This window comes from Otolemur garnettii, unplaced genomic scaffold, assembly GCF_000181295.1.
Source record: "Otolemur garnettii isolate 467f Iridium unplaced genomic scaffold, OtoGar3 scaffold00024, whole genome shotgun sequence".
NCBI classification, from domain to species: Eukaryota; Metazoa; Chordata; class Mammalia; order Primates; family Galagidae; genus Otolemur; species Otolemur garnettii.
The window spans coordinates 12,273,134-12,298,242 of record NW_003852419.1 but is presented as its reverse complement, the minus strand read 5'-3'; the positions used below and the strand labels follow the sequence as shown (position 1 = coordinate 12,298,242).

General features: G+C 43.9%; 1 protein-coding gene across 4 annotated transcripts in view; it reads right to left on the bottom strand.

Moving 5' to 3' along the window:
• SPTBN1 (spectrin beta, non-erythrocytic 1) overlaps nt 1-25,109 on the bottom strand; it is a 202,334-nt gene that overhangs the window by 106,458 nt on the left and 70,767 nt on the right. Inside the window, exon 1 of one of the 4 annotated variants that reach the window (XM_023512080.1) lies at nt 2,041-2,589. The exons of 2 other annotated variants lie outside the window; for them this stretch is intronic. In XM_023512080.1, coding sequence (XP_023367848.1) covers nt 2,041-2,149 — 109 coding nt within the window. In that variant the 5' untranslated portion in view covers nt 2,150-2,589. Of the gene's footprint in view, nt 1-2,040; nt 2,590-25,109 lie in introns of those variants that run through there. One more of the 4 variants, XM_003787922.2, reaches the window with a different exon arrangement.

Sequence of the window (25,109 nt, the reverse complement as noted above, 5' to 3'; positions counted from 1 at the left end):
TTGTTTAAAATGCCATCAGTCCCATTTGTTCCTGAGGACACTGACAAATGTTTGCAATTCTCCTGAGCTCCAGCATACTTGAAAGTTAATTCACCCTTTCTCAGTTCCTCAACATGGGTGGTTCTTCTGTTACAGAAATACCAACACTAAACGGGTGCAACTTCTAAACCACAATATTTAGAAATAAGAGTTATCTGATGTTAAATTAGGGAACAAAGGTCACCAAAAAAAATTTTTTTTTAACAAAGCCACCACACAAAAAATGAAGTTCATCCCTTCTGAAAGGAGTTCCTTGAAAAACTGGTAGGAGGTAAAATTATCAGGGCACTTGATGATTTCCTTTTTAATTTAAATTTCACACTGTCCAGAGAGGACAGTGAAGACATTTCCTGTGTGTAAGAACCACCCTTCTCAGGGAGCAGTTTTACAGATATCCCCAACCCTTTCAGAATAACAGCCTTTTGTCATAGGTGGGCCTAGGGTGGCTTCCTCCCTACACCTTCTTACATTTTCTCCTGGTTCTGCACTTCTTGAGACTACAAGGCAGGGGATGATGGAACTTTCTGATGGGTTTTCTGGTTGAGGACACCTGTGGGTGCTTTTCCCTTGGTGGTTTGACACACAAGAACAGCACACCCTTAATTCTCAGACCCTAAAATTGTGGCTCCTAATACTCACCTAGATAATGGGCACCCCCATACCCCACTCCTCTATTCACTACTTGCAAGTGTCCCCCACCTCAGTTTTCAAAAATGCAAATTCTACCTGTGAAGAGCCCAAGAGGAAAAAACCAGGGGCATAGAATCACCCTCTAGAATGAATGGAGCTTCCTCTTAGCTAACTGCCCAAGGAATGTAGCCCAGACTAGCAAATGTTTAAAATCACATCCTGTTCTGCCTCTTGTTTTCCAGAAAAGTGTCATTACTGTCAACTCTTTCACAAGACAAATAAACCCATGAATGAAATATATCCTCCCCCTGCCCAATGAAAACATTCTAGGACTGAGCTGCTTCCTTCCTTGCTCTTCCTCACAGGAACCCCGTTTGTGGCCCTAAGAAGAGTTAAAATAAGAAGCACACGGTCTTTGAATACTACTTTTTACAGTACTAAGCCATTCCCCGCCTACTACTGATTCCAGGGGCTTCCAAACGGAAGGAGTTCTGTTTTCAGTTATGAATCTTTCTTCACATATATATAAGCTCTGAGATACTGCTCGTCAAGGCCTGCTGGCCAGGCAGAAGACAGCTAAGGGCTGCAGAGGCTAACCCGGTGGCAGGGAAAATACAGAGTACATGGCTGCACACACAGGATCCTCCTGTCCCTAAAAATTAAATGCAGTAAAATACTGGACTCATCCAATTATTTGAGCTCAATACAGACTACAAAAAAACCTATAATTGATCCATCTAATCCAGCCTGTAGTGGTGGAATGACAATAACTAGCTTTCATTATAAATTACATAGCCCACTAAATTGATGGCAAGGTTCTCCCCCAACACAATACATCAAAAAAGTTAAAATTAAGCTTCAGAATCAAAACTGTAATTTACTGAAGGCTTAGGAACAAAAAGACCACTCCCTCCTCCCCTTTCCTATTGTTCTACAGGACTGGGTCCGCAGCAGTGCACTTTATACCTTTAAGGCTTCCCAGAGGTAAGAGACTGGGGGCAGGAAGCCAGAGGTGCCCCGGAATCAAATACTTGCATACTAATTGGTCTAGACAGAGTATAAACCTGTCGAGATGCAAAGTTAGCTAAAAGAAAATTGTGCGCAGTGGCCAGGGAATACCTGACAACCAGGAGAGCAGAAAGATACTAGAGAGAGACAGACTCCAAATGGTGGCTTCTCTGGAGTACAGTGTGACCAACTGCCTCCTTTACGTCGTGAATGGGGTGCCCTCAGCCAACCAGAGGCTTTGGGGCTGAGCTGAGCGGCCTCCCGTCTTCATTAGGATCACGTACCATATGGCACAAATAAAGCCTCAAGAACCCCCCACTGGCACAGCCCCAGGGCAGGCCCAACCCTGGGGAGCGGGCTTACCTTGGAGCTGCTTGAATCTCCCTTCTAGCTGATTGTAGTTGTAAGGCACCTGCCCAGTGTACCCTGGCGACAGCGGCCCAGAGATGCTAGACGTCCTCTGCAATTCCATTATGCCCGGCGTAACGCCCGGGCGGGCTGCACCGCGTAAATCCCGCTCTGGCCCCCTCCTATCCCCATCCAACACTCAGCAGCTTCCGCGCGGCTGGGCTCCCGCCCCGGTGGAAAGGGCTGGACCTTAAGCGAGCCCCATTCCGGTCTGAAAGTCCAGCAGGGAGATCTGATAGGAAGTTGGCTGCAGGAGAGTCCACCTTAGCCCAGCGAGGAGTTACCACTCAAGGATCTAATTCCTCGTTGCTCTCCTTCCTTCTGTGGCCCTTGCCTAGAAGCTCGCAATCAGTTATAGAGGAAGTAAGGAGGGAGAGAAGCAGAGAGACGCAAATCCTAGTTAAAAATTTGTTAAAAATACGGCCAATCCTAGGCGTGCCGCGGCCGCCGAGCCTGGGAGCTCGCGGGAGCAGCGCACACACCTCCTCCCGGCTGCCCGCGGCGGCCGCCGGTTTGTAATTTAATCAGGAGCCACTCGCCGTGTGCTGGGCGGTGATGTCACCTGATTAGCATAACAGCATTGTAGAGGAAACGCAGGCTGTACCACGAGGACGGGCCGGGGGAGGCCGGACCGGCCTGCGACCCCGCCGGCCGCCGAGCCCACATGGCCGGTGGCCGCCCCCGGCGCCCCCGGGGCGGGCTTGGACGCGCCGCGGGCCGGAGCCGCCGCGGCACCTCCCCAAACAAAGCTGCTGGAATTACAAGCTTTTGTTGAGAGCCTCATTTAACAGAAAAGTCTCCGATTACTATCACAGGAGGAGGAGAGCACGCACGCCCGTGGCCCGCGAGGGTAAGCGGCCCTCAGGTCGAGGCCAGCGCGCCGCGGTCGCTGTTGGCGCCCGCGGGGCTGACGCGGGGCGCACCTGGGCGGGCGAGGCCTCAGGCGCGGGGCTGGCCACGCGGGCCGCAGCAGGGGAGGTGTAATTTCAGGCTGAAGAATCTTCTCAGCCGACCTAGGCTGCCATCAGGGGACGTTACGCCGCAGGTTTTCTGGGATCACACCGGCCCTGTAATAGTAATTCCACGCAAGGAAGATTTATGGGCGCCCGGGTTTGCAAGGCATTGTGGGAGAAAGGTACGCGGGTAAACACCACCAGGATGCCTAACCTGGCCGAGTTTACGACCTGATGGGGAGGGAGATAAAAGAACCGAAATTACCCGCAAATCCAACTTCGATTTTGTAAAACAAGGTCTCCAAACTTTTGGGTCTCCAGCATTTTAAATTTCTGTTCCTTAGCTGCTTCTCCCACAAATCTCAATCTAAAAATAAACTCCGGTACGTAAAAAATACACGATCAAAATGTGTTCTTGAGAAATAATGGACTCTGGTCCTCCTACCCCAACCCCTTTGCTCACTAAAACAGACAACAAATTACACATTTGGCGTTTCCAGTTTGAAGCCCTGCAGCAATGTTCTGAAGAAGGTAATTTCCTTCCTAAGGGATTCTAATCTGTGCTGAAGAGGTGGGCTCCCACCCCAGGTTCACTTCAGTCCCCAGGGCCCTTGTAATTGAAGCAACTGCATCCTGTCCAGGGCTAGAGTTAAAACAAACCCAGAGCCTAGCTGACTCCCACTCTGAACAACCTACTCCTTCCAGCCACACAACTGGGTTTTAGTACATCCACAGTTATCAACCTTTGGCTTTGTAAAGTCAGGCCCAACCAGGATGAGACAACCTTTTTCATCACCCAAGATGTACTATATTTTTTAAAGCCCTCTGACTGTAGCCAGTTCACCATGTTGATGGGAGTTAGGCAGGAAGGTGGCAAACACTGGGTCTTGGAAAAATCACTTGACTACTATTCCTAAGACTTGAGTTGCTAGTCCTGGCCAAACCTCTTAATCACCCTGTGACCTTAGAAGAAACCCTGGATTCTTTCTAAACCTCAGTCATCAGACTGAGGAATTATTAATATCCACCTCTACAAGGTCACTGAGGAGATGATACGAAAATGCTCTAAAAATTGGCCAGGCATTGTGGCGGGCGCCTGTAGTCCCAGCTACTTGGGAGGCTGAGGCAGGAGACTCGCTTGAGCCCAGGAGTTGGAGGTTGCTGTGAGCTGTAATGCCATGGCACTCTACCCAGGGGGATAGCTTGAGGCTCCGTCTCAAAAAAAAAAAAAAAAAGAAAATGCTCTAAAAATTGTCATGCTATTTAAAATTACAGGTCTATTTTTCAAAATGCACCTTTCCTTGCATCCCCTGTCCCCAGACCTCCCACATCACATCAGGACTACAAAGACAAATAGAATGGACAATTGTCTCAGTGAAAATCTTTTCAACAGGTCCCTCTTCATTATTATACTGGTAAAGCAGTAAGTCTCTTAAGTGTCCAGTTATGGCACAGAAAATGAGATTATAAAAATGTGTTGCCAATTTATAACATTTTATTTTTCATCTTTAAACCACTTAATGAAGAAATAGTGACTACTTAGTATTTCCCTTACAGCACCCTCTGGTATGAGGAAGTACATGCAATAAGCTTTCTAATTAGCCAGATTACATATAATGTGATGAACTGAGACTGATGAAGCCAACAGTACACTACACTAGCTGGAACCCCATCCTTAGGAACCAACACAGAACAATCTAGGCAGAGTGAACACATGTAAGTATTAGAAAGATTTAGAGGCTGGGGAAGGGATAGGATATAAGAAATGGGAAATCACTTGGTGTGATGGGACCAGGGAAGAAGACACAATCCTGTGGCCCTTCTAACCAGCTCCAAGTCAGCAGTGGAGAGGATAGAAAGGAAGGCCAGAGCAACTCATTCTTTATTTCTCCAGTGTTTACTGGGCTGTATTTACAGTATTCAATGTGTGCAAGACACACAGCTGAATGTTTTGGAAGACTAAAAAATGATTAGGAGAACTGCTAGCCAAGGGAAATGGGACAAACATCCAAACAAGTAAAATGCCAAAAGAATAAAGTAAGAACTAGCAGAGGGTAGTTTGTTCAGAGGACAGGGAGGGTCACATCTGCCTTCTGGAGGAAGGGAAGTGGAGGGGCGAGAACTCTGACCCAACCTTGGAATACAGGTAGACATCAACCGGCTGGAATGAGGCAGAAGCCTCCTCTCCTCTCCCAGTGGGAGAAAGCAGCATAGTAAAAGCACAGACTGCCTGGTGGATAGCAAGTGCTGCAGTTGGCTGGAGCATAAGGAGCTGCCAGGTTGGGAGGGAAGCCGGGAGAGGCAGGTTAGAACCGAGCCTGGGCTGGGAGGTGTTGGGGACTTTCAAGCCAGAGCAGTATCAGGGCCTGGGCTGGGCTGTAGAGATGATTAACCTGGCAGCTGTAAGTTAGGAGAGGAAATAAAGGCAGCAAGGTGAGTTGGGTGATTACTCCAATTGTCCCTGTCAAAAGAACAATCAGGGATAAAAAGGAATGGGTTAATGTCAGAGTTAATCCATAGGTCTTTGGTAACCACCTGTTTGTGGGATGTTCAAAGAGTCAAAGACAACTGGGGTGGAGGTTGTTTAGAGCTGGCTAGGAGGTGTGGGGAAGGTTTGGACATTTCCTTCTTTACAGGCTGAATCTGAGTTACTTACAACACCAGCAGGTGACACGTCCAGAGCAGTCAGGGATGTGGAACTACAGCTCAAGACTGAAGATACAGTCCTGTGCATAGGGGTGGGAGTTGAGGCATTTGTGAGATTAAACTAGGAAGGGAGGTAAGAGGCAAGAGGCTGAGCACAGAGCCCTGGGGAAGGCCTGGGTTTGGGAGGAAAAGAAAAGCCAGTGGAGACATCAGGGAGTTGCAGAATGAAAATTCAGAGAAGAGAGAGGTTTCAAGGAGAAAAGGGGGTAGATGGTATAACTGCTGCAAAAAAGAACAAGCAGTAAAAGTCAGAGAAAAGGAAATCCAGTGTGTGAATGAGGAGGTCAGTGGGTTAATAAAAACAGAAGCCAGGTTACAGAGGGTTAGAGGATGGGGGGGGGGGAAGACAAGGAAGAGGTGGTGACGGTAAGACTAGTAAATGAGGGTTATAAGATCTGGAGGAAGAGATCCTCAGGGCCCAAACAAGCAGGTCCTCTGTGCACAGGTAGGGGAAACGCCAATGGGAAAATGGCTCAATGGTATGGGTGGAACAGTTGGCCCTAGCCAAGAGGAGGTACACTCACCTCCAGAGGTGGGGAGAAAGGATAGAGACATTCTGAGGAGGAAAAGAGGAATTTAAAGGAATTTCCCAGCTTTATCTTAAACCAAAAGGCCAGGAGTCCTACCCATAGTTTTATTTATAGTGATCTAGGAAGAAAAATCCCAAAGGCAAAAAACATGTGGCATATGAATAGGAATTAGGGGAATGAGGATGTTTCTGAAAGCTTAACTGTCAACCAAGCTTCCTAAAGAAACAGACCCTGCAATTTTAACCTATCCCCTTAACCTTTTCTAATCTAAAAAACTCCTGTCCCTCACCCAGGCCAGGAATATTAATACATGTGGCCAACTCCTATACACAGCTATGCCTGGCTCCAAGTTGCTGCAAGATTACAAGGCTATGACCGACTGGCAAAGTGGCCATGGGACTGAAGCAACTGAGGCCTGAATCACCTGCACCTGCTGTTCTTGTGACGTCAGGAAGGCACAGCCAGGTCCGTCTGGCTGTCTGTGGACAGAATGAGTTGTAGGTGCTGTGTGTGGTCTGGCAGAAAGACTCAAGTCCAGAGTAAGGTACCCAGGCTTGCCCTAACTTAGGGGCGCCACCAAGAAACTATATAATCTTGTTAGCTAGCATACTTTTAGCCTCCCTTGGGCCTCAAAATCTTTACCTATAAATCAGATAGGTTGGATTTTTATGATCATAAAAATTCCTTCTAGTTCTAAATATATTTATTAGTGATTTTGGTCCCCCCCTTAGGTTGTAATTATAATTATAATGCAAATTATCAGCAATCTCTACATGAACTGAATGGGCATAATAACCATATCATCATCACACTTTATAGTTTACAAAATGCTTTCACATTCATTTTCTCAAGTGACTAATCCTGGGAGGCAGGTATTGCCTCCATTTTGCAACCAAGGCAACTGGGGTTGAGAGAGAGAAAGAGAGAGAGCACCTTGCCCAAGCAGCCCTGGCTGGTGAGCGGCACAGCCAACATGTGCACCCCAGACCTGCGAAGTCCAATGTACTCCCACCTCTCCACTGCTATTTCTCCAATGTGCTCCAAGTGTATGCAGCTTACCAAGGAATTCTAAGCTTTTCAGAAAAACCATAAAACTTGATAGGTGGTATCAAGATAAACCTAAGACTCAAGCAAGCCTTCACATGAACCTCTACAACATTTAATTTAGTTTGGGTCAGGATTAGGCACAGTCTCTGCTAGTTCACACAGAACTTGCTAATTGGAGGGTTCTGTTGCCATGAATGGGTTTTGTTAGGTCTTGTCTGGTTTTGCTTCTCTTCTCATACTTGGTGGACCTGTACACTAAGATCCTGTATGACTCTGCATGTGGCATGGAAATGGGAATATTCAGAGTATGAGATTAAGCCTGTGTTTATTATCAGAGGTTTCTATGTAGTCTTGAGAGAAAAAAAGGTAAGTGTTTTCCTAGCATTACAGCAAGCTTGAAAGGGTAAACTCTGGATGTGTATTTCTGGCAAGAATCTGGGAGAGGATGGCTAGAGCACTAAAATGTGACGGGATTCGTACATATCCAACCTCAGGACTTAAAAAACCAACTCCAGAGCTGGGAAAGAAGTGATGAGACAGGGAGGACCAGAAAGCAACAAGGTTTCACAAACTATGTTGCTGAGTTCTCTGTCGCTTTCCACTGCCATTTCCAGATGTGCCTTTCTATTCTGCGTCACCATCAAATTCCTTGACAGCTGGATGACCACAGCCAATTTCTCCTGGGCTCTTCTTTTTAAGAAACCAAAATACTACTACTAAAATAACCTCTTTCATTAGTGTGGCCAGATAGAGAAGCAGGCGCCCAAGTCATGCCACTGAGTTTGGCTCTGCAGGGCCTGAGTTTCTCTTAGCCCTCCGTCTCAGCTCTCTGGTTCTCTTTCTGTCTTGCCTCTTTGGGCCACCTCCACTCTTCTTTAGGGGTCTCTTGTCTACTTCTCCCACTCCTGACTCCTTAATTGAGATCATTCTTCTCTCTACACTGTATAATGCCCAATGAACCTCCCATGCCTGAACTACCTAGTTGCCATCTTTTCTCCTCAAAGCCTGCTTCTATTAAAAAATCTATCCCTTCCTCAATGGAAACTTCCCCACTTACAAGAAAACTCGGTCAACCAACCAAGCATACCACCATGAAATGCGGTCAAAACCAGCAAACAAGAAGAAATTAGATGAAGCCTCTTTCTCCCCACAAAAGAACAATTTTCAAGAAGTCCCACTAGCACAACACATTCGACACTAGCATTTCCACCCCAGTGCCTCCTGTCCAACACCCCTCTAGAATGGCTCCTTCCTCCCTGATGGCAGCTCCCATTCAAGGCTCATAGCCTGAGCAGCTGGAAGCAGTTGGTGGCTATCCCTGCTCCTCCCAACCCACACAACACCTAGAAAACGAGGGTGAGACCTCCCCTCCATCTACTCTTAGAGCACAGCCCATTCAGTGTGTGTGACTCAGGGCTTGGACATGCAAAGCTAGAGCAGGAAAGATGGTTAAAAGCAGACTTTGGACCTACAAGGTTAGCTCCACCACTCTGTAACTCTTTGATTCTCTATGCTTGAGGAATTGGCAAAATAATGGGACCAACCTCATGGAAGTATTCTATACATTGAGATAAATGTCTACAAAGTTCCTAGCACAACCCTAGCATTTATGATTACTAGTCTTTAAATTCCTCATAGGAAGGGTCTACATGGTGGCTCATGCCAGACCAGGCTGAATAAGAGTGAGATCTCATCTCTACTAAAAATAGAAAAACTAGCTGGCCATTGTGGCAGCCATCTATAGTCCCACTACTGGGAGGCAGGGGCAAGAGGATCACTTGAGCCTGATCCCAAGACTCTGAGATTGCTGTGAGCTATGATGCCATAGCACTCTACTCAGGGCAACAAAGTGAGACTCTATCTTTAAAAAAATTTTTTTTCTCATAGGAGAAATTTCAAAAATTAATTCTATCCCACCTTCTTCCATCTCTTGCTTCACCAAGGAAGCACCAGCTTGATGTTGCTGCAGGTTTCACATGAAATCACTGACCTCAGGCTGGGAACCAGAGTGGTTACCCACCTCTGGATTTTTGGACAAAGGAATTTCTGAGTGCAAGACTAGTTCTTCATCTGGGAGGTACTCACATACCTCATTCCCTTTTAACTCACTCTATTATGCACTGGGATGACATACTCAAATCATATTACATAGCTGAGAACACAACCCCCACTATGAAATGAGCTGTGAAAGGCCCCCATGATTAGAAAGACCAATGTTTCTTCCAGGTGAGGCTATCAGATTTGATACTTCAAGACTTAAGAGTAATGAGACAGGACCATGCCTATGGTTCATCTTACAAGGGTACAGGTGAATCTTTCTAAATGTAGAATATAAATGTCTTAACACAATAACTAAGAAAATGACATGAAGGCTATGTTAACCAGTTTGATGAAAATATTTCAGATTGTATACAGAACTAGCACACTGTACCCCATGACTGCATTAATGTACATAGCTATGATTTAATTAAAAAAAAAAGACTTAGAGTAATGAGAAGAAACCGAAGTGAAGACCAAAGGTACGTTTCCATCCACAGTGATGACTCCCTCTGTTCTTTGAGGGATATGGGTCACTGTGTCTCTCGTTTTCATCACCCCCCCCCCACAATCATCTACTTATATAGTTAAATCTGAAACACCAAGGCAAAACTATTTTCCATTTATATCCTTCTCCTGCTCCTTGCTAAACTGGTCATATGAAAACTAAATACAAAGTACCTGACATCACTGCTGGGAAGGAGAAAATGGCAAGTTACACTCCTAAACAAGCACCCAAGGTTCTGAGGAAGGAATGTGATTTATTAAATCTTCTACCCCAGCCAAACCTCGTCCCTATGTTTTTATCAGATCTGTTATCTGCACATGCAAAGCTTCCCTGTACAGGCAAAAGAATGCTCCAGCCCAGATCCCCCTCTCATTGGGCAAACAGGTGTTGCCATGCCTGTGGAAGTAACAGCAGCCAGTGCTGTGACTTGGCTCCTCTGCCACAGGTAGAGTGGTTTAAAGGAAAAGAGTATCTGAGGAATGTAACTGGGGCCAGGCCGGCTCTTGCCCAGAGTTCTTGGCTCTGCTGGCCACCAACTTCAAGGGAAAAGCTGACATACACAGGCGTACAGAGCCATTGGGCCAGAGTCCTACAAGGGCACAGATGGGTACTAGGGGAAGACACTGTTTTCTGGGCAGCACAGCTTATGGGAAAGAAGGAAAACAAATCTATTTTTTTGTGAAAATAGGCCTTTGGACGCTGCCCTCAGGTATTCACGCCTTTTCACGTGTTTCCTTTTCCAGGAGCTGTAATGAGAAAATGTGCCAGATAGGCACATGGATAGCAGATAGGGCAGGCACCTGGAGAGGGAAGGAGAAAGGGAGGAGGAAAGGAAAGCAGAGTGTGTAGGAGGGTGCAAACCTCATTGTCAAGAGATAGGCCCACACCTCCTCGTGTGCAGAGAGCCGAAGTCAACCCATCCCCACGATCTCAGGGGCGCAGGCCATCGGAGGGACCCACAGGTTGTGAGAAGTGATTTCTTCTCCACAGGGACTTTCAACTTAGCTGAGGAAACAGGACACAGGGACACACACGCAGGCATACACACACACACAGCGGCAGTGTAGAAGGGCTGTCAGGTTAGTGATCATTACAATAAAGTACCCTTCTAAATGGGACACCAACTGAACCCTACTTGGTTGAGAAAACAGAACGGGGCAGGGTTCCTTCCACAACAATGCTTTCTGCTCCCCTACTGCCTTATCTGTGCAATTTTAATGTTCCTTCTAACCAAATCCTTGCCAAGCTGTGCCACTCTAAGTTGACAGCATAGGTACTGTATCTATTAATTGGGGGTGAGGGTGTTGTTCCTTGCTCTTTGAAAAACAGGTCTCGATTACCCAGTTGCAGGGATGTGGAACAATGTGTACAGTCCTGGCATGTTAAAATGTGAAATACTTTGAGGGTGCAGTCATTTCTTCCTCCTCAGCACCTGAGCATCTGCCGATCTCTCAGCGAGATAGCACAGCCTCCTTCCCACAGGACTTCGCTAGGGCAGCCATTCACTGGGCACAGGCCCTGAATAATTCATGGGCAGCCCAGTCACTCGGGAGTGCCAGCGTGCCAGCTGCCTATCAAGTGGGAGACGGGTTCCAGGCTCATGGTAAAAGAATTAAATACCATCAGCTACCTCTGAGACCTTCTTTACAGCAACATAAGCTCCTTCCCTCTTTTCTTTTTCTCCCCAGCAATTTCTTGGTAGACCAAAGGACAAATGACTTTTACTCTAAGAAGGACGGGCCCCCAGTTACATGAATGGCGTGAGGAGACAGTGATATCCTCAAACAAATGCACGGTCAGGATGTCATTCCCACACTCAGGACACTGAGATGGCTGGGTAAAGCCCCAGACACCGTGTCTGACACAAGGCAGATGCTAAGTGAATGTCAGACCCTGTCCCCTCCTCCTACTTGTCCCTCTGCTCCAGCCAAACTGATCATTCCCCCAGCACCTCTCTGGGGCTTCCCTGCCTCTGCTCTTGACACTCCCCTCACCTCTCCGTCTAAAGTCCTCGCAGCCTCAAGCCCAGCTGAAAACCTTCATTCCTCCAGGAAGGCTTTCCAGATAACTCCAACTGAGATGATCGCTCCTTCTCAGAAACTCTACACCAGCACCGTCAGCCTCCTGCATCTGGCATGTATCACCCTGTACTGGAGTATTGCTTACCTCTACTCATGCACCAGTCTTATCTACTTAATTAAAATAATGGAAACTGAGTTATAGACTCAGAAGTGAAAAATAGACTCAGTTCTCAGCTTTGGACACTGACTGGCTATGTGGCCATGAGCTGGTCCCTTAGATTCTCCAATGCTCTCCTTAAAAGCCAAAGGATCTGAAACTGAAAACCTCTAAGGTTCTCTGGATAGAATGCTCTTGGAAATGTATCATGAACTGTTTTAGGGCAGACACAAGCCTTATACAACCTTCATCCCATACCTCCTAGCCCAGTATCCTCTAAGGAGCAGTCGTTCAGAATGATTTAGCCATTTCAGAAGGCTGAACATTAGTGAAAGCAAAGGCTCTGAGAGAGAGCTGGCACCATATGGTGAACCATAGAGCCTAGTCCACATTATGGGACACCCCCCCTCCCCATCCATATCTTAACCTTTCATAAGTAGAAGATAACTGCTAAAGGTCCTGACAAGTGTCAGAAGCTCCCTTTCAAATTTCACCTATCTAAGCCAACCATCTCATTCATAGATAAGAAAAATGAGAAATGAAGCACAGAGCCATGTGTCCAGAGATTAGAAGTGAGCCTTTTCAATCTCTGCTACCTCTTTAATTTCTAGAGAAAACCTGAAGGTACAGGGATCTCAGGACCAAGGAAGTGACATGTAGTTCTCATGCCTCTCTCAGTAAAGTGGGCCCAGGGCTCAGAATCAGAGGAATCTAATCCCAATCCCTCTTTCATCTGTCTTCCAGAATCTGACACCAAGATGGACCCAAGAGGCTTCTACCAAGCGGTAGATGATTGACGTCCTTCCATGTTCTCTGATACCCAACCTGTACCAGCTCAGAAAGAATGAGAGCCCAGACTATAGTACTGGCAGCTTCCATCTCATCCTCCCAGCCCAGAACAGAACCAAACACACAGTCAGCTCCAAAATATTTTCATTTTTTAAAGACCCATTCTCTAAGTTTTATATCTTCACCTTGCCTTCATTGTTCTTAAGATGTGCTGAGGGAATAGCCCCCTCTGGGGGCATTTTAAAAAATACTCGACAAGTGTATTCATACATTACAACTAGAATTTTAATGACAGGTGAAGAATGAAGTGGAGCTGTGACTCATGCCTGTAACATCAGCACTTAGGAGGCCAAGGTGGGTGGACTGCCAGAGCTCACAGGTTTGAGACCAGCCTGAGCCAGAGAGAGACCCTCTCTCTAAAAAAAAGCCAGGCATTGTGACAGGTGCCTGTAGTCCCAGCTACTTGGGAGGCTGAGGCAAAAGGATCACTTGAACACCAGAGGTTCAAACTTCGAGTTTGAGGTTCCTGTGAGCTATGACACCATGGCACTCTACCCAGGGTGACCAAGTAAGACATTGTCTCCAAAAGAAAAAGAAGAATAAAGTGAGAGAAGAGAGGGACCAAGCTCTTCTCTAATACTTAAACCTGCCAAGCCTACCTTTGACCATCTCGCCACTCATCGCTTTTCATGATCATTTTTTATCACTCTTTTAATTACCATCTATCCAAGAAAACATGATTTGAGACCATGATGGTATGCCTTTTTTTCTACTATACCTTATTTTAATAATATTATAAAACTTTCAGTAAAGGATATGGAGAAACTAGAACTCTTGTGCACTCTTGGTAAGAACATAAACGGTACGGTCACTATGGAAAACAGTATGGAACTTCCATAAAAAATGAAAAATAGAACTCCCATATGGTCTAGCAATCGCACCTCTGGGTACATGACCAAAGGAATTGAAAGCAGTATCTCCTAGAGATGTTTTTCACTCTCATGTTTATTTGTTCATGGCACAATTATTCACAATAGCCAAGAGGCGGAAGCGACCAACCCCACATTAACGGATGAATGGAAAAACAAAATGCAGCATACCTTCAAAGTACTCCCCTGGGCCAGCTGGGGGCCTTGGCGACATTCAGCGATGGGGTAATGTAGAACTTTTTCTAGGATGAGTTTGTGAACTTAACTGTCCAACATTGTATGCATACAATGGAATATTACTCAGCCTTTACAAAGAAGGAAATCCTGTCACATGTTAGGACATGGATGAACCTTGAGGAATACGGTAAGCCAGTGGGAAAAAGATAAATACTGTGTAATTCCTCTTATGGAAGTATCTAGAGTAATCAAGCTCACTGACACAAAAAACAGAATGGTGGTTGCCAGGAGCTGGTAGGGGATGAGGAAATGGGGAGTTACTGTTTAATGGGTATAGAGTTTCAGTTTTTTCAAAATGAAAAAGTTCTAGAGAGCTGCTGCCCAACAAAATGAACATACTTAACAATATTGAACTGAATAAAATGATAAAAATCTGTGTTATACTTTTTTCAGTATAATAAAAAATAATTTTTTATAAAAAGAGTTCAGTAAAGACTCAAGAAGAATGTGCTATTGATCTAAAGTTACACATCCCTATCTATGAAGGTAGAGCTCGAATAAAACACTCTCAAGTGCTGTCGACCAAACACCCTGGTCCCTCCAAGTGCTATCTTCCACCCTCAAGAAAAAAGATCTTTCCTGGGAATCTTGCCAACTCTCACTTTTAGAACAAAAGCCCTCCTAAATTAGTTACTGACTCCAAATTGCCTCTAAGCCTCCATTTGTGTGCAGTGCTGTAGACTTCATCATGGAGTTTATCCACTTCCCACAGACTTGCCACTAGCCACAGACTTTATCATCTCTACAAACCTAACCTTCATGAAATTACTCAAAAACTTTTTCTGTCAGCATCTTTGAGATTGAGCCCCAAAAATATACAGGTAATCAATTGGTAGTTTAGAAACAGGGCGGTCGTAACATATATTTAAGTTGGCATATATACGTCTACACAACTTGGGGTGCTGTGTATGTGTGTGGGTGCACCCATGTACACATGAGATTGCCTGCATGTATACAGGCTCTGCCTTGGGCAAATATTAGAAAAGTGTTCTTATTCTGAAAATTTTGGGATACCCTCATGGTCAAGTATTCTGAAATACTTAAGCTTGCCCACCGAGCTAAAGAATACCAATACCCTGTCAGTGCGGGCACTTCTGTGGTTCGCTGTTTGAGATAATTTAGTTTAATAAGGGGTCATAAAGCAACGGACCAAGGTTCTTGCTGATCAAAACACTGTCCTTGTAGTTGGCTTATTAAAGATTATGGAAGAGCTAATGGCAAAAATCATTATACAGAAAAGAGGACTATAATTTGAAGTGATTATAATCAAAGTTACACTACTTGTTAATGACACTCTACAAAAGAGCCTGTATTTCTGACTCATCAAACATAAAACATTAACACAAAATTAACATGAGACTAGGTCTTGAGTCAGAGTCTCCCGGCATTTATTATTTCCTGGGGAAGGACAAAGGTTGCTATCATCCCTATACCAATACACAGTCCACATCTCACTGTGTACACAGAAACCACCGGGAAAAGAGGCCAACACTTACCCTGGTAACAAGAGGACAACAGTGCGCTATCTCCTTAGGAGCATGCAAACAATCTTAGAGGTCTAAGGGCCCTCAGAACCCAACCAGCCCACCCTTGCATTTTCAGATAAGGAAACGGAGATTGAGAGAGGCTGGATGATTTCCATAAAATTGCAGTCAGAAAGCCCAGTATTGACAGTAACAGTATTGACAATCTCGCTGCCCTCATCTGAATCCACTTTTATAAATCCCATAAAAAGTTCTGTTACCTAACAAAAGTTTTCCCTAGATTTTAATGCCTACCTTCCAGCTTTTTCCTAACTACAGACTAGTAGTGGACTAGTAGGCATGTTAAAGAAAACTCTCAGTATCTTTCACTCAGTGGAGTTTCAGGTACCTTTGTTTATTTAACTTCATCCTTTCTTAAATAAAAGCATACTCCTTTTTAAAAATTTTGTTCAAGTTTGTTTGTATAGCCTACCAAAAATAATATCTAGGATACATTTTATAACTATATTATATATTTTTTCTTTTTTTGAGACAGTCTTGCTCTGTCATCGGGCTGAGTGCCATGGCCTCAGCCTAGCTCACAACAACCTCAAGCTCCTGGGCTCAAGCAATCTTCCTGCCTCAGCCCACTGAGTAGTAGCTGGGACTACAGGCAGGTACCACCACACCTAGCTTATTTATTTTTTTTTTTTCATATTTTTAGTAGAGATGGGGTCTCATTTGCTCAGGCTGGTCTCTGCCTCTTGACCTCAAAAGATACTCCTGCCTCAGTCTCCCAGAGTGCTAGGATTACAGGTGTAAAGCACCTCACCCAGCCTTGCCTTATCTTTTTAGTATTACTAGTTAGCACAAATAAATGTTTGCCTATTGTTTTTCTTTTTTTGAGACAGGGTCTTCCTCTGTCTCTGGGGCTAGGGTACAGAGGTGTTATCATAGCTCACTGGAACCTCTAACCCCTGGCCTCAAGCAATTGTCCTGCATCAGCCTCCCAGAGTGCTAGGATTACAGGTTTCAGCTACTATGCCCGGCCTGACTTTTATTTAATAGCTCATTTAGGCCTCTGTTTTAAAACTGGTCATGCTTCTCTTGTGTTTGACAGTCAGAAACAAAAAGAAATAACCTTGTAAGAAAATCTAATAATCAACTCTCAGCCTTTCTGTGAACTATGGATAATGCCTGGCTCTCTTGGAAAATGTTTTAGTAAGCTCAATCACCACTGATGTCACAAATGAGATACTCAGGTATCTCAAAGACTTACTCATAGCTCTCTCATATAGAGTAATTGTAGGGAGAGGTACAAGATCCTTCCTCATGAATTAAGGGTATTCAGAGCCCTATAAATATTTATCTGAAGGAGAGCAATTTCCAAGAGGGTTGGAAATGGCAGGTCAAAGATAAGTATCAGAGCCTTTAAATTACTACCCTGCTTGGAAGGCTGAGGCAAGAGAACCGCCTAAGCCCAGGAGTTGGAGGCTGCTGTGAGCTGTGATGCCACAGCCCTCTACTGAGGGCAACAAAGTAAGACTCTGTCTCTAAAAAATAAAAAAATAAAAAATTACTACCCTGGAACCCAGAAGCCTCTGATTTATATTACCACTAAAGTATGCTAGGGCAAATAACACAAAATGTCTCAGACTAAAACTTGTAAAATGAGGGATAATGCCCCCTACCAAAGACTGTTATTAATATTACAGTAATATTCTGTAATGCTCTCCAAGATGAAAGTAATATACAAATTTTAAGCATTATAAATAATCCTCCTGGAAATCTAGTAATATTTCTTCTTTATTAGCCCTTGATACCAAACCACAGCTGTTTCAACAAAGAGAAACAGAGCACTAAGGCTAAATGACCCCCACGGAAGACCAACTCTCCTCCAGTAAGAGCCTGTTTGACTTGAATTTTCTACACTGAGCATGTCCCTCTCCTTCCAAGGAACAAGAGTCTCCCAGTCCCATCTCAGTTTCAGTCCCTCCCGCCAACCTCACTGTTTGTTTGTTTGTTTGGGGGGGTATTAATTTATCAAAAGTTCTTAAATATTTTTATTGAATTTAAATCATCCTCTCAACAAATGTTTAGAATTGATTATGCAAGATTATTTTAATCTGCACTTAATGTATATCTAAAACAGAGAAGTGCAGTAAGGAAAGATACAAATGTAAAGACTATACTAATTTTTCAAATTTTTTAAAAGCAAAGTCTTTCTTAATGCTTTGTCTTCCTCCTAGAAGAAGGACGGAAAGTTACAAATGTCCTCTAAACATCATGGCAAACAAAGCCGCAAGTCACCAGTGTCTTTAGGCTGTCAGACCACATACCCTTTGTATGTTTTTGCTTTTCTACCTTGACCTTTCCCAATCTTCCCACCTTGCATTTATGCAGTATTTCTCAATAGCGAAGCTTCCTTGCAGGGAAGAGAGAGGATTTATTTTCTTTTTTCTTACTTTTTTTTAAAGAGAGGATTTATTTTCATAATGAAGTGTTATAATTAACGCCTCATGCATGCCTACTGTGCGCAGGCATTCCACATTATTTTAAACTCTTACAACAATCCCATAAGGTGGGTGTTACTCTCATCCTATAGGAGTAACTTGACCATTGTTTCATAGCTAGTAAGTGGCAGAGCAGAGACCTAAGGCAGGCTCTGAAGCCATTCTTCTTTTCTCAGTATGAGCCCTGAGATAGATAGCCCCTGATGCCTGAATCCAAACCCAGGAACTCCCAGGTCCTAAGAGGACCTCCAAAGTGCAAAGGCAGACCAAAAAAGAGCCTCAGGCCTATATGCTTTCTAAAGGCTGGACAGAATACAGACAAAGGAAAGAGAGAGAGAAAAAAATCTAAACAATAGCCAACAGTCTGCCTTGCAAATTTGTGACCAAAATATCTCACACAAAGCCCATCTGCCCCATGCACCCAACTTCCAGGGACTTCATATAACCCAAATCAGACTTCTTTCTCTCCTCCTCCCATTCCCATCCCCTTGGAAAGCAAGTCCTAGGGCTTCTAATTCCACAGTTTAAGTCCTTGCCTTCTCAAGTTCTTAGCCAGCGCCTCAGTTTCAAAGCCTTGTCTCTTTCCTGGCATAGCACACAAGTCTCCTACACGGCTCCCCCAACCTCCCTCCTCTCTAAGCTTCTTCCACTATCCCCAAAGGGATTCTCCAGACATAAAAGGGGGGTAGGGTCCTGCCATCCCTTGAAATTGGCATTACTCAAGTGAAGTTATTAGGGGCCTCAGGGCCTCTGGGGGTGGAAATCTAGGGGAAGGGCCCGCTGCTTCACCTAGAGCTGGTTCAAGTGTGCACTTTTACATACTGAGATAACAAATAGTTTTCCTGAACTCAATGTTAGAAACCACTGGCCTACAGGATAGAGGCTGAATTCCTCAGCATGGCATTCAAGGCCCTCCTTGTCTACTCCTCCCATCCACCCTTGAGCTCCTGTGGTTCTTCATGGCTCCCTAAGAGAGCCAGGCATGTTGGTGCCATCCATGGCACTGCCTGCTTGGCCGAAACCTGATTCTGTCTACTGACACTGCTTTTCCTTTGTGAGAGCTGAAAGTCTTATTTGCTGACCACAGACTTGTTTTCACTTAATCATCTATCTCTATATTTCTAACACTAATCCCAGTGCCTGGCACAGAGTAGATCCTCAATAAGTATTTTTACTCATTCATTTGCTAATAAATGAAAACAAACCAATAAGCTTTAATAAACATGATTCACAAAGCTTAAAAATAAAGAGATCACTTACGTGTACTTCAAAGTGTGACAGCTCTCACAGGGTATTCCAATGCCACCAGTAATAAAATTTGATTAATGGATCACCAGCATTTTAAAGAGTGGAACAGAATAGAAAATACTAGAGCATCTCATATAGTACAAGTTAAACATTACTCTGTGAAACTTAAAGATGTGTATGTGTGGATACATACATAGAGTTACACAGGTATGGTTGCCGTGTAAAATATATTTCTTACCGATAATTATGATTGAAAATTACTTCTTACAAAATCACAAGTCACAAAAACAAAATAAAAAAAAAAATCACATGTCAGTTATAAGTTCAACTGTCCTCCATTTAGTTAAAAAACAAACAAACAAACATAGAAACATCAGGCTCCATCATAAAATTCAGTTCAGATGGTAACTGTATGGGTGTGCCAATTAAAATGGCTCCCTGAATGCGAGAGTTTAATAAACACACACACACACACACACACACACACACGGGCATGCCTGAAGCTTACAGCTGATTAAACGCTCAAAGAAAGCAGCACACGCACACCTGTTAATTCAGTGTCAGGGGTTTAGGTTTCCCGTCAGTATCAAGTGCATCCTTCAGACTTGCCTCCCCCTCCACCCTGTATTTCTCATGGCAGTCTTGAATACCTCTGCATTATTTACAAGCATCCATACTAACACTGGCCTTCCTTCAAATGCTTGGAGATAATGAGTACAATCCCATGAATGGTGCATTTAGGGGCCCAGGACAGAAGCTGGGCAAGTAACCAGTTCTGAATACATAACTGTATTCACAGTAGAGACAAAGGGCTAGTAAATATAGTCCGTAAATGTACTTCTCCAAAATCAGTATGTGAAACAGCTTCAGGATTGTCAAGCCATGGAACTGTCAAACATTATGTTCCTAGTTAGAGAAAAAAAGGAAAACCTGACCACAGCACTAATGAGGCTAAATGACATACTGCCAGTGCCATGGATTTAGAAAGTTACTACATTGTTTTTGCTGTTGTTTAACCACAAGGGGGGAAAAAGGCTTAAATTACACATCAGTTAAAAAACAACAGTGATAACAATACTCTAGCCGCTTGTACTTCAGTCCGAGGGAAGATGAATGGCTTTTACCTCTTGCATTAAATCAGGCCTTTGACGTGTAAAATACTACAATGGTAACATTCCATTCTCTGTCGTGCTTGGTCACTATATTCACCAAATACCCTGTATGTCCTTATCACAATACAGTATTCCAAGAGGAAAACTGTGACCAGCATTTAGAAAACTTCTCAAGTTCCAACTGCTGGCTCCCACTTGAAGCTAATGATAGCACAGGAAAAAAAAAACCAAAAACCAGGCAAACGGCAGGCCAACCTAAGGGTGAGTGTTTATTTAGAGATGGCGTCCACTGAGTACCTTTGATACCCAGGCAACATGGAAGGTAAAGAGAGGCAAAAGTGGAAGAGTCCAGGAAACATCGCTGGAACCAGAAGATGGGAACGGACAACTTACATCTTTAGTCTTAGCTCTTCTGACCAAAAAGGGTAAAATCCTACAGTCAGACTCCTGTAGTACAAAAGGAGGCTGGGTGAAGGACTCTGGCCCATTGTGTAATGGCTTGTACTGAGCTACAAAACAATGCCTCCAAATTCCACAAGCATCTCTACTAAGTTAACATTACAGTAGATAGATCAGATACCGTAAGAATGATAATCTAAGACAAATACTCTTTAGTGGGAGAAAATCTAAACTCCAGGATTCTAAGAATCAACTGGTCTCACTTCTGCTTATTACTAGGGGGGAGGGGGAAAGGTTATTTGCATTAGTTCAGGCTGCTAAAACAGAGCACCACAGACTGGGTCCCTTCAACAACCACCATTTACTTCTCACAGTTCTAGAGGGTGAAAGTAGGGATGCCAGCCTCGTGGGGTTCTTGGTGAAGGTTCTCTTCTTGGGTTACAGACAGCCATCCTGTTGAGTTTCTACAAGGTAAAGAGATCATCTCTCCAGTTTTCTAAGGGCACTAATCCCACTTATAAGGGCTCCACCTGCAGGACCTAATTAGCTACCCAAAGGCCCCTATCTCCCAATACTATCACAGTGTGGGTTAGGATTTCACATCAGTTTATGGGAAACACAAACATGCAGTCAATAATAGTATTTTTAACAATACACATTTAAAAAACTCAAAAAGTGTGCATCAAAATTTTAAAAGGCATTATCCTTGAAAACTGGATGGGAAAGGGCTTGGGGAAGGAGAAACACTTATTACCCACTTCTGTAGTGTTTGGACTTTTTAAATGTAGTGCACTGTAATAAGCAATGTCATATATTTTATAAAATATATACATATATATATATATTTTTTTTTTTTTTAAATTTGAGACAGAATCTTGGTCTATCAGCCTAGCTCACAGCAACCTCAAACTCCTGGATTAAAGCTAGTGATTCTCAAGTTTCCTAATGCTGCAACCCTTTAATACAGTTCCTCATGTTCTGGTGACCCCCAACCATAAAATTATTTTCGTTGCTACTTCATAATTATAATTTTGCTACTGTTATGAATCATAATGTAAATATCTGATATGCAGGATGTATTTAGGGGATCCCTGTGAAAAGGTCATTCAACCCCCAAAGGGGTCGCAACCCACGGGTTGAGAATCACTGGTTAAGTGATCCCCTTGCCTCAAACTCCTGAGTACCTAGGAATACAGGCACTACCACAACTCCCAGCTAGTTTTTCTAATTTTTCTATTTTTAGGAGAGACGGGTTTCATTCTTTCTCAGGCTGATTTAGGAGTCCTGAGCTCAAGTGATCCTCTTGCCTCTTTCTCCCAAAGTGCTAGGATTACAGGCATGAGTCATTGTGCCCAGCCTATAATATATTTTAATGTAAAATTCTTACAACACATGGAACTCTTTGATAGGTATCACAAAAATCAGCAGGAAATTTACCCAAATGAAGGGATGATTAGTAGCTGTGACCATGAATGAGTTCTTTAGCACGAAAAGTGCTCAATAAAAGCACCTTACTGCATTCAGACTTATATGAGGCACTGTAAGGAACACTAAGAGACGGGCAGGTACAGTGGCTTATACCTGTAATCCTAGCATTTTGGGAAGCCAAGGCTGGAGGATTGCTTGAGGCCAGGAGTTCAAGACCAGCCTGGGCAACATATTGAGACCTTTTTGCTACAAAAACTTTAAAAATTAGCCAGGTGTGCTGGCATACTCCTGTAATCTAGCTACTCAGGAGGGTGAGGTGGGAGGATCATTTGAGCACAGGAATTTGAGGCTGCAGTGAGATATGACTACGCGACTGTGCTCTAGCCCAGACAACAGAGCAAAAGGAACGCTCATAAAAACATTACCGCTGTCACTGTTTTCAAGCTTAGTAATCAGCTAGAGGGAGGAGATGGATCCACCCACCTTGAGTCCATGCATGAAGTTATGCATGCACAGGGAGCATGGTACAGAATAACAAGGGCAGAAGAAGTTTCCTGAAGAGAAACGGTCACTGTGAACCGTGCAGGGTGAGGCTGGGGCTCAGGCTAGAGATCGTGGAAAGAGCTTGGGTTTGTTTCCTGAAGACTTACAGGGAGATCCAACAGACAACAAGTAATGCAGGGAGGGGCTGGGACCCAACAAATGGCCCAGCGACTCCCTGACTTCAGTCCATCTGTTTCTCATGACGCCTACAGACACAACCTCCTGACTAATAAGGCTACTTCACATACATGTTCAAGAAATCTAAGGAGTCTGCAGAAATTTAAACCTATATGGCAAAATTCTTATCAGCCTCACCCAAGAACACAACTATCACCCAATTATGTCACTATCTTAGAGCTATGAAAATTCACAGGCTTGCAGCAAAGAGATCAAGGCTCAGCAAATTCCCTTGAAGATTAACTAATGAAAATAGAGAGGAGATAAGAATTATAGAAAATGGATGTGTTTATCAACCAAAGGATGAAGAGGCTAAGATTCAGGTTTTTGAAAGTATCACAATAATACTTTCATATAAATTCATTGCTTACTTTATCTACCCAGTCTATTTCCCGAAAGAGATTGATTACACACAGGTAAGGAACATGATAATGTGGTACTTATGTCACTATAGTGCTAAAAAATCTGCAATGGCACTCCAGTAGACATCTGCCGTCAGACACCTGACATGCTTGGTCCTTGAGAACCCAAAGAAGAAAGCAAGGGAAAGCCTGTTTCCAAGTCACACAAAATCAACCACAAATATTCATAACTTAATAACTTTGGTACAAACCAAACCGCTTATTAGAGACATATTCTAAAGACTGAAATGCTAATGTTTGTTTCTCTTTGGTTAACTTTATCTTTTCAAAGATCTTCCATAATGGAAGCTGTCCGTTACTGGTTCCTTTTTTTTTTTTAAGTAATTAACAATGGTGAATGTCACCTTGCCATTTTATAAACTTCTGTATCTCTGAATCAAGAACATCAATCTACCAAAAAATGCATTGTAAACATGTATTGTTAATTAATCTTCATCTTCCTTTCTTTTTAGGAACAGCTCCCTGCGGTTCCAGACCTGCCATCCTCTTCTGCTCCTCCACACCCCACGCTACAGTTCACTGGTCTATGAGCAGCCACTTGACCAAAGCCTAGCAAAGTATAGACCCCCCCCCCAAACATCTCCAATATTTCCAACTATAACTAGAAAAATGGGGAAGGTGGTGAACAGTAACACTCAGGAGCAGTTGTAAGGGGTCTGGAAGACCACCTGTAAGGGGCAGAGACAGAAGTCCACTCTCACAAGGAAGCTAAAAAAAAGGCATTGAGAGATGCAAAGCTTTAATTCTGTTGTTCAGGGGGCCATATGCACCTTGCTCTTTCCTTGGATTGGCTGTTTAGTTCTTCCCTTAATTATATAAAATACTCCAATATCTTTCCTTAAAAGTCCTAATAAAAATTGCCTTCCTTCCATACCCCAATTCTTCTACATTAGACATGTCAATGATATTCTCCGACTGTCAGCCAAATGCCCTCTGAGCTATGGATGGATGGAGCCAGTATGTTTTGTACATACAGCTTCCTGTTCCTCATCAATGCTTGGGGATACTTCTTCTAAAGACAAGTGTCCAAATGGCCATGACCTGGTATAAAAAAAGGATCTGGGCCAATCAAATACCATCTCTTCCTTACAGAAATTTCAACTAGAAGAAAACTAGGATATTTAGTCATTTAGCGATGAGGTCAAAAGATAACAGATTGGCAAGAGGTGGAATTAAAACTACAGCACACCAAAGCCACATGGGAGCTGATTTATGAAGGAGCAGATATTATTACTAAGCAGGGGGCTCCAATGAAGGGGCACATGGGAAAGTCAGGGATACCTGCAGCCCAACAGCAGCCACAGCCACCTGGCTTTCCAGCTTTCACTTGCCTAAAACTTGCCTAATAACCCTCCTTTTCTCCTCCTCTAGCTCTACCACATACGTATCTTTTTTATTCAAAGAACTCAAGTGAATTTCTTTTTCTTCCAACCAGAAAGACCTAACCAAAAATAATTTTTTTTTTCTTAGAGATGGGGTCTCACAATGCTGCTCAGGCTAAATTCCTGGCTTCATGCAAACCTCCTGCAATAGCCTCTTGAAGTATTGGAATTACTGGGAGGAGCTACCATACCCAGTCACAAAAATAGTTTTTGAGGCTCAGCGCCTGTGGCTCAAGTGGCTAATGTGCCAGCCACATACACCTAAGGTGGCAGGTTCGAATCCAGCCTGGGCCCACCAAACAATGATGGCTGCAACCAAAAACAGCCAGGCGTTGTGGCGGGCACCTGTGGTCCTAGCTACTTGGGAGGCAGAGGCAGGAGACTTGCTTGAGCCCAGGAGTTGGAGGTTTCTGTGAGCTGTGA